Source organism: Tamandua tetradactyla, chromosome 23 (assembly GCF_023851605.1).
Source record: "Tamandua tetradactyla isolate mTamTet1 chromosome 23, mTamTet1.pri, whole genome shotgun sequence".
Lineage (NCBI taxonomy): Eukaryota > Metazoa > Chordata > Mammalia > Pilosa > Myrmecophagidae > Tamandua > Tamandua tetradactyla.
In genome coordinates this window covers 26,007,113-26,020,783 of record NC_135349.1, presented here as the reverse complement: position 1 = coordinate 26,020,783, position 13,671 = coordinate 26,007,113, and the positions used below count along the sequence as shown (strand labels likewise).

The 13,671-nt window shown below is 45.1% G+C and overlaps 1 protein-coding gene across 3 annotated transcripts in view; it reads right to left on the bottom strand.

The window, feature by feature from the left end:
• Positions 1–13,671, bottom strand: part of GTF3C1 (general transcription factor IIIC subunit 1) — a 114,266-nt gene that overhangs the window by 71,539 nt on the left and 29,056 nt on the right. For 2 of the 3 annotated variants that reach the window (XM_077141450.1, XM_077141451.1), the window contains exons 7-10: positions 6,004–6,171; positions 4,101–4,216; positions 2,719–3,031; positions 1,967–2,184 (exon numbers count right to left, since the gene is read on the bottom strand). In XM_077141450.1, coding sequence (XP_076997565.1) covers positions 1,967–2,184; positions 2,719–3,031; positions 4,101–4,216; positions 6,004–6,171 — 815 coding nt within the window. The other variant, XM_077141452.1, reaches the window with a different exon arrangement.

The window sequence follows — 13,671 nt, the reverse complement described above, 5'->3', positions numbered from 1 at the left end:
TCTTTGCTATCTTCCTTGAGCTTAAAATGAACTTGTTCTATCTGCCTTGGATCCTGGTTTGTTAAACCTCAAATGGGAACTCTGAATGGAAAAGAAACCCTAACTCTAACATATTCCTTGCAAATCACTTGGCATAGATCAGCTGTCACATGACAGTCCCAAGGGAATGTTTCACATTACACCTCCTCACTCCAGAAGCACTTTGGGGACAATGACAACTCGCTTAAGGAGGTTATTTGGTAATGGTGTTGGAACAGCCAGATGCTAACGCACCGCTCTGTGGGCTGACCGGAATGCTAGACGAGACATAGATCTTGTACGAGAAGGGGGAAGGGTTTGAGAGGCAAGAAATTCAATGATTTAAGAAAGGTTCCAAGAGTGGCAGAAAGACCTTGGTCTTGCCTATTTCAGAGTGAATGCTTTGGAAGAAAACCATTACGTAAACCCAGGCTCCCTCCATGGGGCTGCTGGAGAGCAAGAGGGAAAAGATGCTCTGCCAAGGAACCACAGACAGTCATTCAACTACTCTTCTCAGCAAAGTACAGAAAAAGAAGGGCAAGATTTTGCTATTGCTCTGGGAAGGGATTTCCAAGCGGAAGAGGCAGAATTTTGCAACACCTGAGCTAGGAAATCAGGTGCAGACATTCTTAGACCTTTGCTGGAAATAAGTGGGCCCAATTAGAAGGTGCAAAGTGGGAAGGTGGAGTGAGAACCTACTGAGATTCCTCGGCTGGCAAGCCCAGGTTCACCAGCTAGAAACAATGCCAATCATGACTCTATATAGAGTGACAGCATCCAACAAACAGCAAAGGACAAAAACGGCCTAGAAAAATCCAAAGAAAATCTTCCCCACTCTGAGCTCCCACCACTTTTGCTACATAGGTATTATCAAAGCACAAGCCTCCACAGCAGATATTGAGCCACTGGGCCACAGGGTAGAGCAGGGAACTTAGCACACATAGGTTCTAATCCTCATGGTACCACTAACTGAGAAGGCTATTCAGACCCCTGGGACCTTACTACCCTCATCATAAACCAGAGCTGGTTTCTATCTTACAGGGTAGTCATGGGGCCTGAATGGAAACAGCAGCAGTAGTAGAAACCTCCAGTGATTACAAGTCTATTCTATGCTAGCTGTCTCACCCCCAATACTGTTTCCCAAAGTGCAGGAGGTGTCAATGGCAATATCTGAGGCATTTTTAGGTGACAAAGGATATGGACTCACATGAGCTGAATCATATAATGAGAAAAATGTTCCTGGGTCAAAATTCATTTAATGCTTCTAATTACATTACTTCAATTACATTGAAAAACTATTGGTTTTATTTTAGCACATTTTAACATCTTAACACACAATAGTATTGAGTCAGAATGTACTAATATGATTTTGTTTTTACTGCATATATTTTATGATTATCTCTTATATATGGGAAATAACATTGGCATTTCATCCAAAGATGGTTTCTTCATCCTCAGCACTGTTGAACATTTGGGGCCAAATAACTATCTGGTTGGGGTGGGGTGGGGGGGCGAGGAGCTGCCTTATGCATTGCAGGGTGTTCCTGGTCTCTACCCACCAGGTGCCAGCCAGCATCATCCTACTCCCCCAATCATGAAAATAAAAAATATCTCTAGACCCTGGTAGAAAAAAATTGGCCCAGGCCAATTTTTAGGCCACTGATCTAAAGTAGCAATACAAATTTGTTCTCTAAAATAAGTTTAAGTAAGTTGCTGGAAATCAAAATACTGCATAAACAACAATGCAGGTGATTTCTGCATAGCGCACGAACTGTGAGGAGACGGTAGGTAAACGAACACTGCATCACTCCCTGGCCCACTCCTAGCCCACTGCCTGGCACACACTGACACTTTTACTTTGTGTAGTTGCTGGGGTGATTCTCAGGCTGACATCCACCTTCCACAGCCTCCTTAGCAGAGAAAATGCCTTGCCACTCTGAACACTGACCTTTGGGTTTTCAAGCCTGATCTCCTCAATCACAGCGATGTTCCCACTGTCACTCTCCAAGCACTGGGAACCAAAGAACACATTGGCCTCTGAGGAACTGCTGGTATCAAGGAGACTGTCCCCGCCACCACTGCTCCGGTAAGCTCTCTCCTCGGCAGCTGCTGAGGAGGAAGATGGCTGCTTCTTCAATGGGTGTAGGTTCAGGACTTTCCACCCACCTGTGGTGGAGGGCAGGTGGGGACAGATAAGCCAGAGTCATACCGAGGGGGAAAGCAAAAGGAACATTTATGCTTGGCACCCAAATCAGACCCATGCAGGAATAGGACTTGACTTAAAGTTAATTTAAAGACTAGAGGCATGGAGCAAGCAAGCTCCATGCCCCTCCTTAGCTAGGGGACTAGACCTAACAATCTGTCCTCAGCATCAACCCTCTACTCCTTTAAAAAAAGATCTATCATGAAAGTAAAAAACTGAGGAATTCAGATATAGATGATTGGAGGGAAGGGGACAGGGGAAGTTTATGGACTCCCCATTCCTTTAATAGTAACCATAAAACATAAGTTGCTAAGAATTGAAATGTAAGCAGCCAGGAGACTGACTGCAGGGCTGCCAGAATGTTTCCACCAAACTTATGATTATATGACGCAAGTGACACCATCAGACAACCCCAAGGAGATACTCAAGCATTTGTTGAACTGATCAAGGTAGATGAGCAGTAGCGCCTCCCCCCATACCCTGAGAACACTCCCTACCTTTGGTGGGGGTGGAATGATGAGGCTGAGTCCCAAGACCGAGACCCAATGAGGATTTTGTGTCTCCTTGTGATCCTTTGCCTTTCCTCCTGCTGCTGCTGCTACTCTCCTCCTCACTGTCTGACTCCGAAAGGAATGCATCTTCCCCTTCAGGCAGAAAGGATTCCTCCTGCACTGAGGCCAAGCTCACTGTGGTCAGGAGCTCACCGCGCGCCTTCTCTCTCTCATACTGCCGGCTGAGATCACTCTCTTCTGCAAAAACGCAGGAGATGTACTTGGTGGTCCGTTGTCGACCTTCATCTTCCATGAATCCCTAGCAGAGATTAGAAGTGTTTAATCATGCTCAAGAAAGGGTGTTATAACCCACAAGCATTTACTCAGGTGACCTGAGAGCCTGTTTTCCCACTGGCCCCTACATTCACCTGCATCTCCTCTAGTTCACTGCCTATGCCCCATGTGAGGCCCCACTGATGTTCCCTCAAGGGGCTTCTTGCCCTGTTATCCCTCACCTCGTGTCTCCACAGGACTGCTGGAGATAGTTTCCTAAATTGCAATCCTGAATGTGTGTTGCCTTGAGACAAGGCAAGAGCCCTAATTTAGTCTTCCATGTAGCTGCAGGGCCTGGCAATACTTTGCCCCAAAGAAATGGTGGGTAAGCAGTTAAGTGCTAGTTACATAGACTCCAACAGTTCAGAACTGTTGCCATGGGTTGGCAAGTCAGGGTCTGGAGGTAATGAGCTCCATTCAGCCACAGCCACTGGGACTGATGACAAGGTCACCACTCACCAACGTACCTCCATTTTATCTTCTAGAAGAGGGGAGTGGGGCTTTCCCCAGGGCCCTTCATAAGAGAAAGAGTCAACATCTTGAGCCCCCCAGACACATAACACAGACAGTGCAAAGTACTCTGCAGTCATTAACTCAACTATAATACTATCTGGCAGCAAAATGCTTGAAAAAGCAAGAGAAAAGTGGAACATAAAGGGCTGAGCTATCATATTCTGGATTACAGAATGCCATATGTACATGGGTAGGGGTCACTGCCAACTCAAATGTCCCTAGGAGCCAGGTACTATGTGAGTTGTGAAGGCAGGTGGGGACTGTGGAGACCTGGAGAGCACACACTGTCAAGCCAGTCCTAGCTGACTGTCCCCACACCAGAGCATTCTCTAACTCCTTCTGACAACTCATTCAATCAAAAAAAAAAGGAAACAGAAACCACACTGAGAGCCCTGTCCAGCCCCCCCCCGGGGAAGATGTTCTACTTCCTTGACAGAGAGGGGGTCAGGAATGTCCAGCTTTCTGACTGAGATACTTCTTCATAATAATGTTGCATGAGCATCCAAAGATAAGGAGTTGTTTGAGGTGACTTGTGACATTACCTTGACAACTTTGAATCTTTGCAGAAGGCGACACAGCATTCTTGCTTCCAGTTTTCCTACATTCATAGCCACTTGGATTTCAGCTTGGGAAATTCCTTTAGTGCCTCTGCGTTCAACTGCATTAAACAACACACATGAACCCCAAACAATGGCAAAGGAGCCGCTTTACAAAGCCAAACCACTCCCCAACCCCACCCCTTTTAGCCCTAGACATTTCAATGTGGTGTAATCAACAAAGAGAATGAAATATGCCTCTTCTATCTCCTCCTCCCAGAATTTTTTTTTTTTTTTTTAAAGGAAAGACAGAGAGAAGGAAGGAAGGATAGAAGGAAGGAAGGAAGGAAGAAAGGGAAACATCTTTAAACATTTTCTTGTTTTATTGTATTCTGTTTCTCCGTTTTTTGTTACATGGGCTGGGGCCGGGAATCGAACCGAGGTCCTCCGGCATAGCAGGCAAGCACTTTGCCCGCTGAGCCACCGCGGCCCGCCCCTCCCAGAATTTTTGAATAATCACACTAATACCTCATTTTATGTGTGCTTACTGTTTGATTCCTCCAGGTTAGACCACTAAATGGCAAGCTATCAACTACTGATCTACTAAGTTCTACTTTTTTATACAGCAGCACAAAATAAGCTCATTCACATAAATGAACTTTTTCAGATAACTAAAACAGACCCATTCAAAAAGCATTAAAATAATTTTTAAGAATTTTTTTGAATGTGCATTTTTTATTTCCCTGTTGTTGTTTTTGGTAGACTCAGAGGCATTATAGCCCCTGATTAATGATTGTCCCGGACAGTACTCAAGCTAGGGGGAACTGTGGCAGAAAATAATGCTGTTTAGCCCTGTATTAACTAACAGGCAGAAAACTGCACTCTAATACTTCCTCTTTATGGTTTGTTGGCTCTTGCCCTGCCACAAGCTGTCAGTAGCGTTATTGTATCTGCTTCTAAGAAGCCCTTTTTCATTTGCTGCTACTCATCTGAACCTGGGAACTCCAGGAAGGAGAGTTCCACCAGTAAAGTACATGACCTGCAGGGAGACTTTGTAGCAAAGCTTTATGACTGAGCTGCCAGGTAAAATCAATCCAGATAAAGGTAAAGTTTTGTTGTACTGAACATGTATAAAGTCAGACCTCAGAATAAAGAGATGACAAGGGTGCATTCTTATAGTGAATTAGATAGTAACATGCTAAAGGCAGTGACTGGAAGGGGGCACTGAGGGTCGCTTTTCCCTAAGTGTGTTCCAAGGAATCTGTTTTATGAGAAAAGAATTGATCAAAAATGCCAGTCTCCCCACCCTCACCCCAAGGCTGTACCAATGTACTAGTGCAGCTTCTTACCTGCTGGCTGAGTAAGATCTCCTACAGCCACTTTACCTTTTACCCTGTCCTCCTGCCTCCAGAGACCTGAGGCCACCACCACCACCTATGGACTGGGTCACTGCAGCCTCATATAGACTTTAGGGGATCTATGGAAATGGGGAGGAATGGGAAGCAGCAATTTTCCTCCTTCATCATTAGACTTCTCAGCCTGCAGGGACTCCAGACCAACCTGAGAAAGCAGTAGGTGGCTCTCAAATCTTTGAATAACAATACCAACAGCTAATTTTCTGAGTGTTTGCTATGGCCCCACTTCAAGTGTTTTAACTCTACTCCTTTCTTAGTTCTCATACCGAGCTAGTGTGGGGATTATCCCCATTTTAGAAATGAGGGAAATGTAAAATGAGCAAGGACTAAAATGCAAACCTGATCCAAAAGCTTAAACCTTTCAAGAGCACCACGCTGCTCCCTGTTGAGTTACATTCTTAACTGTGGAGCCCTCTTTTGAAACATGGGGTGAAATATTTCTTGACTAAAATGCTTGGAGGAAATATTGAAGCTGATGTGCAAACAGGACCTACTGAGTTCATAGGTCTGCGTGAGCATGTCTCGCTCATACACAATGTCCACCGGCGGCACTGCCTTAGAGATGACCACCTCCTCCTCATCATCATCCTGGTCGTGGTCATCTTCAACCTTCCGTTTAAATTCCTTCAGCAGCTTGAGGCACCGAACCATGACATCAGTCCCTAGGAACAGAAGCACAGGTTTTCCAGCAATGAATTAAAAAAAAGTGCTAAATGTGGGACTGGGTGGGTGTTCTGAAATGATCACAGCAAACTTGGGCAGTAACAGAGATTCAGAGAGGTCATTTTCATGGCTGGAATGTTTAAAACTGAACATCTCAGGTAATAAGACCTGAATATGTACTCCATTAAAACTGCTTTTTTGTTTTTAGTATAATTAGTTAATGAAGAAATGCAAATGAAAGGAATGACAAGGTGCCATTTTAGTCCTAATAAATAAATAAACAGCAGCCATCTCCTGCTGGAGACCAGCTCCACAGCCATAGGAAACTTGCCTGCCATCCCGTACCTAGAGCAGGGCCAGGCACCCAGAAGACATGTAGGCATCATTTTCTGGGTGAACTTTTTTCTCTTAAGTTAACAAAAACCCATGTCGATAAGGTTATGGCAGCAATCTAGACGAACTCTATAGCGCCTCTAGAATATTTCGAGGGGCCAAGTAATATTTACACACTTGAATCCAATGAATCCAAGAGTGGGCATTTATTCCAAGAAAATATTTCAAAAAGAGGCAAAGGCTTTAAGTACTAACAGGTCCATAACAGCATTCTTTATAACATTAACTTCACAACAGTGGAGGCCTAAGTGATAGTAGGCCACCATCCCACAACCTCTATACACTATTAATCTACCTCCAGATAATCACATTGCACCTAGATTATAACCTAACAAAACTATGATGTGGGAAGAAATAGCACGCCTGTGCCTATGGTTATAATAAAGGAAAGATATGGACAAGGACTAGAAAGGTACACAGAAAGGCTAAAACAGCTGTAAGCTTTCCACATGCTAACTCACTGAACCCTAACAATACTAGGAGGCACTTTACAGATGAAGAAGCTGTTAAAACTTACACAAGCTCCTATCAGGTGGTAAGTGACAGGGGCCAGGTTACTGAGGCAAGGTCACTGGTCTCGAACATGGGAGAAATGTTTCCGCACTAAGATATTTTATGATATATGATGGTATGGGAAGCAAAAGACATCCACATCCTAATCCCTGGAACCTGATGACCATGTTATCTTATATATCAGTTTCCTGTGGCACTGTAACACAGTACCAAAAATCTAGTGGCTTAAAACAACAGAAATTTATTCTGACAGTTCTGGAGGCTATAGGGAAGAATCCATTCTTTGCCTCTTCCAGTTTCTGATAGCTGTTGGCCATATCACCCCTCTGTGGTTACTTCGCCTCCTCTTCTGTGTGTCTCTTATAAGGACCCTTGCTATTTGATTTAGGGCCCACCCAGATAATCCAGGAAGATCTCCTTATCTCAAAATCCTTCACTTTACTACATCTGCAAATACCCTTTTACTAAATAAGGTAATATTCACAGTCTCCAGGACATAGACGTATCTTTTTTGGAGGCCATCATTTGACTTACTACAACTTCATGGCAAAAGAGACTGTGCAGCTATGATTAAGTGAAGAACCGTGAGAAAGGGAGATTATCCTGGATTATCTGGTCGGGCCCAATGTAATCACAAGAGTATGAGAAGCAGCAGGATCAGGGTGAGGGTGAGAGTAAGAGTGAGAGAGACTGAAAGATGCTAAGCTGCTGGCTTTGAAGATGGAGGTTGGGAGGTGGGGGAGGGGCAGGGAAGCATGAGGCAAGGAATGCAGGTGGCTTCTAGAAGTTGGAAAAGTTGAGGGAATGGATTCTCCTCAGAACCTCCAGAAGGAACACAGCCCTGCCGATACATCGATTTCAGCCCAGTTAAACTCATTATGGGCATTTGACTTACAGAACTATAAAATAATAAATGTTGTTTTAGGCCACTAAGTTGTGGTGATTTGTTATAGCAGTAATAGGAAACTAGTACAGATGATTTCTCCAATAGCTTTTGTTAGCATAATGATTTACAGAATCCTTGGATACAACAGTAGAAAGGGATGGCAAAAAAGTTGCAAAAAAGTTGGTCTCTACAAGCCAGCACCTTCTTTTACAGAAACTGTAGTGCAAGGAGGACCTCACCTGTCAAGTATGAAACACCACATGAGAACACTGCAGACTGCTGTAGAGAGTCAGGTCCAACCACCTGCTCTTGAGCAGGGATTCTCATGGGGACAGAGCCCCTGGCTTGCGGGTGAAGCTCACAACAATACAGCATCCCTTGGCCCTAAGATCGTCAAAGACACCCACCAAAGTAAGGTTCGGCTGTTGAAAAGGAGCCTGTGCTGACCTACCAGAAGCCTCTGGGAGGACGGTCAGAGGTAAAACGGTTAGCTGAAGTGTAGCCAGCCTCAGTGGTCCTCAGACACTAACTTGGTGCTAATTTCCCCTTCTACTTCTCACAGTCACAGAAAATACTCCAGTTCTAGATTTTTCCTTATATGAAACATACAGCCCCAGTCACACTGCAGGCCTTTTTTTTGCCTCCATTTCCCTTTGCTCCTGCCAGGTCTCCCCTGGCTTCCCTTGCATCCCCATAAGCATTTGCCTTTCACCCCAGGACTCTGCCTTGCCCTCTCTTTCCATTTAGGTACCATTTATGATAGGCACCTATCATAAATGGGATACAGGAGGGAGAACAAGGGTGATTCTTGGGCCCATCTAAACAGGCAAAGCTGGGGTGACTGGGATTGGGTACTGGGCTGGGTTCCCTTTGGGATTTCCTAGCAGCAATGGATGGAGGTAGCAGGGATGCCCAAAACTTTGGCTGGGTTGTGCTGCTGGCCAGTATACCCAGCACCCATGCACAAACGATCACCAGCTCATTTTCCATTTGAACTTCCTATCTGTCTTCTATTCAAACCTCTTCCAAATCCTCCCATCTTGCCCCAAAGATGGCATTCACAAGAGCACCTATTGCTCCTTATAATAAAAATATGCCCCTTACTGACCCTTATACTATGCGTAGGCTTTAAGCTTTCCACCTGTATCGTATGAGTCCATCTATATCATAGCCTGAGGTGCTATCATCCCAATTTTCCAATGAGAACACTGAGGAGCTAAGTAATTTGCCCAGACTCCTAGTGTGGAGCTGGGATTTACCAGGCAATCTGGCTTTAAACCCTGGATGATATATGGCTCCTGATTCAAAGATGTAGACATGAACGAAGAGCAACAGAGTGACCCGGTGCCAGAGACACTGCCTTCTGTGTGAGGAATCACAATATGGCACTTAGGGGAGGCCGACTCCACATTTCTTCAGACAACAGCCCAGCGTGCTTTCTTTCACTCCTTTTTAACTTCCTTAAGGGGCTAATTAGCCAGGAAAAGACACACAGAACAGCCCTCAAAATAAACACAAGTGGAAGAGGAGGCACGTTATTAGTACACTCGTGGACTTAAAGGGCAAAGAGAAAAATCCTCTCAGCCTTCAAAGCTTCTGATTCTCACACCCCCAAGTCAGTTCATTGTTCTCATTTTTCTCTGCGACTATAGCACTTGGCAATACAGCCTTCTGGCATGGCACAAGGCATGGGACTTGTTTGCTTTCCCATCTGCCTCCTCTCCTGACAACCAGGACGACAGTGCTCAGTTGGAATGCAGGGACAAAGCTTGGGCTCCAGGACCAGGCAGACTTGGTTCTGAAGCTCAGTTCCACAACTTACCACTTCTGTGATGTTGGGGAAATTACTTAATGTAACTCTGTTTTCTGATGGGTCAAATGGGATGGCAATGTTCTCTGCCCCCTGGGGTCAATATGAAATGTGTGGCACAGGGGCTGGCCCATGCAATCACATGGTACCCACTGGCTGTCAGGCCCTATGTTACAGATGCTATATGTGCTGACCCAAAAATCCAGAGGCCAGCAGGTCACTGGAAGCTCTACTTTACAGATGTGGAAACTGAGGCACAGAGAGGTTAAGGTTAAGTGACTTATTCAGAGATGGAACTACGAAAGTGGCTGGCTGGGATTTGAACCCAAGTGCCTGGCTCCAGAGTCTAGGCTCTCAACCAATAGAGTAGTTATTTTTATTATCACCAGAACTAGCCCAGTGTAGAGGCAAAACAAATTTTAGGTGAATTAGAGGGACAGGGAGACACACACACACACACACACACACACATACATACACATACACACACACACAGTTGGTTTCCAGGTAAAAGCACTGTAAGCTAGGCCCCAGCATGCTGCCAGAGGGGCAGACCTGCTTGAGCACACCTAGGACCAAGGCTGTGGGAGTCTTGTACTTCCAGAAAGCCTGGGCTGACCCGGCCTCACCAGAGTGCTGCTGGTGAGGTTTTGAGCTGTGGGAGCTACTGTGCTGCCTATCCACAGAGCACAGCTGATTTTTCTGTCATGAATCCTATCAGGCAAGTAAACCCTGCTTTATTTATCTTAGCTGCATATGTACCTTGTCTTTCTCAAGATACTGGCCCACTTCCCTTTCCCCACATCATGCCATATGCATCTTACTTGGAAAAACCTTCTATCAGAGAGGCAGTGTGCACATAAGAATCCAGCCTCTCCTGGGTGAACCTGGGCAAGCAGGTTCACCTTCCTGAGCTTCAACTGTCTCCCCTGTAAACTCAGGATAACACCCTTGTCTAGCTTTGTGGGGATACCAGAAGAACTTTAAGAGACAAGGCATAGAGTAAGGGATGGGGTGCGGTGGCTGGCACGTGGCTTATACTTCCCAATTCTAAGGGACCACTTGGAATTAGTTTCACTGGTCTTTTACACCTTTTTCATAGTTCTAGAGTTTTACTAGCCAGCAGGCATTTTTCCAGGCCTCAGATTTTCAATTTTTATCACTAAAATCCCTTCTGCTCACACTCGCCTTTTGAAGGAGGCTGTTGTAGTCTGTGAGCCAGCCAAGGCAAGAAGCAGAAGGGCAAGAAGGAACCAGCAGGAAGTACAGCACACCATGGGAGCAGGGTCCACCTCACCATCTGAGCAACCACCCCAATGACCAGCAACCCCCTTGGAGGAACTACTAGTTCCTGCATGCATGCAGGGGTTTCTTTCCAGGAATAAAAGGTGGGAGAAATATAACTGCACAGACTCCCAAGCACAGGAATTTTAGGCATTTGAAAGATACAGCGTTCTAATGCCAGCAGTTCCACACAAAGGAACCACACAGTCCTTTTGTGTCAAAGATCCAGGACAGACGGACTTGCCTTACATGAAGGAAGGATGGCTTAATTTAGGCATTCTGAAGACCCAGGAGGAAGAAGGGAAGGCATGAATCCATACTGAGTACCCAGTATGAGCCAGGCACTGTGTCAGGTGTTTTCAGATGCTATTTTACTTAATTATCATGTTGAATGTACAAGCTATTGTTTTTGCCACTGTAAGGAAAAGGAACTGAGGCTCAGAGGGGTGAAGCGGTCTGTTGTCACATGACAGCAAGTGGCCTTCCATCCAAACAAGGCCACCAGACTAGGTCAGAATTTCCAATTCTATCAGAAGGTACTGTTAACTGTAGATGGAAATTCAGACTGGCTGTGCAGTACCCATGTTTTTCACCTTCCCAGTGAAAAATCTCATCAGGATTTCTAGCAGAGCCAAGCCCTCAACTATATTTACCCTGGGAAAGAAGGAAAGCAAAATGGAAACAAATGAACAGAACTCATCTTTAAGAGTTGAAAACAAAGGGAAAATGCTATTGGTTAAGAAAGGCAGACGTTATGTATATTAAAAGTGTGTTACTACCCCCACTCCCCAACATACACACACATACCCAGGAAATTAGTATCTCCTGGCCTAAGCCTGCTCGGAACTGGAATGGGCTGGCCAGAGCTAGGAAGTTATTCAGAGACAAATAAGCCAAAGGGACATGCCAGAAGGGGTAATTCCCTTAGATGACTGGGGAGAGACCTGAAGAGGCTAGAAGTAAAGGATTCAGGGCAGCAGCCAGAATGATGGTGGAGGGTGCTACACACTACATACCAGGGTGATGGTAGAACATGCAACTTAAAAGTATGGGTTCTAAAGTCAGTCTGTTCAGGTGCGAACTTGCCTTTGCGACTAACCAGTTGCATAACCACGGCTAAGTGATAATGCCTCTTGGGCCTCAGTTTCCTCGGCTACAAAATGGGGACAAGAATAGTATCTTCCTCATAAAGTTGGTATGAAAATTATGCTTGTGCTTAGAATAGTGCCTGGCATATAAGAGTTCAAATATAGTTGATATTGCTATTATCATCATTTTCATTAGTACAACCTCAAAAAACACAGCTGTTGAGGATTGAGTATCACTCTAAGTGACCCAGCTGAAAATGCCAGGGAAATGCTGGGGGCCTTTAATTCATTCTGAACATATAATAAGACAGGGTTCCTGTCCCTACAAAGGGTAGAGTCTAACAGTGGTTGGGGCAGTGTGGGAAGACAACAAGCTCAGGCTGCACACCAGCCTGGGTTTGAATTCTGGCTCTACCATGGGGAGTTGCTCATCTCTCGGAGCTTCAGGCTCCTCATCTATAAAACATGAGCAGCCCTAGTAGCATGTCTAAAATAACTTGAGAATGAGGACAAAGAACCAAGGCATGGAAGGTGCTCAGCACAAGGCCTGAGATCCACTAACAGCTCACCACATGCAACCTGGCTGCTTGCCTGCTGGAAGACTGAGGGCTGGGGCACTACTTCAAGCAAGCACAAGGCTTGTGAACCATGAAAAGGCAGGATGGGGAGAGGGAGGGAGAGAGAAAGGAGGTGACATTTGAGTATTAAAAGATAAGTAAGAATTTTCTGATGGCACAAAAGCAGAAAGGTGTGAAAGGACAAGGCCAGTGGGGAGGTGGAATAGAAGTTATGCAGATGAAGATGAGAATGAAGAGGGAAAACAGTAGATTGTAGAAGGCTTTTCTGCCAAGCAAAGAATATTCTATTTTTAAGTCTGTAAACACGATGTTTTAGGACTAACATGCTAGAGCTATTTCTGTGGTGGCTGTTGAAGAAGGCTTGCAGGGAAGAAGGCCTGGAAGGAGGAGGCCAAATCTTCTTCCTGGAGCCCAGGAATTGTCTCCAACTCCAGTCCTCTGTGTCCCCCTGGACCTCAGGCACTGGCTACCAACCTTCGTCTTCTTATCCATACAGCCCAGTCTCTCAGGAGAGGCACAGAGGGCACTGATTAAATATGCCAGCTCAAGAGTCACCCTCTTGGTGTCCAAATCCTTTTACCAGGACTTACTAACTCTGCGATGTCAGATCTGGGCCTCTTCAGTGAAAGGAGAAAAAAATAGTACCAATGTCAGGGAGTGTTTAGAAGGATTTGAGTGAAAGCAGTAACACTAGGAACAGTGCCTGGTATATTAGCTTGATGGTTCTTCCACCCCTAAAAAACATAAAACCAACCATAAAATGGTACAATTTCCCCCATAAAAGAGAGTCCCTTTGTATGCCCTACATCAAACCCATAGTTTACTAACTATAACTGCTGAAATATACTTGATACTGTATCAAGGGAAACAGGATATTGAAAATAATACACCTGGGGGCTTACAAAGGTTCAGGAACCTGTATAAACCTGTTTTTTTGGTCTAGCTCT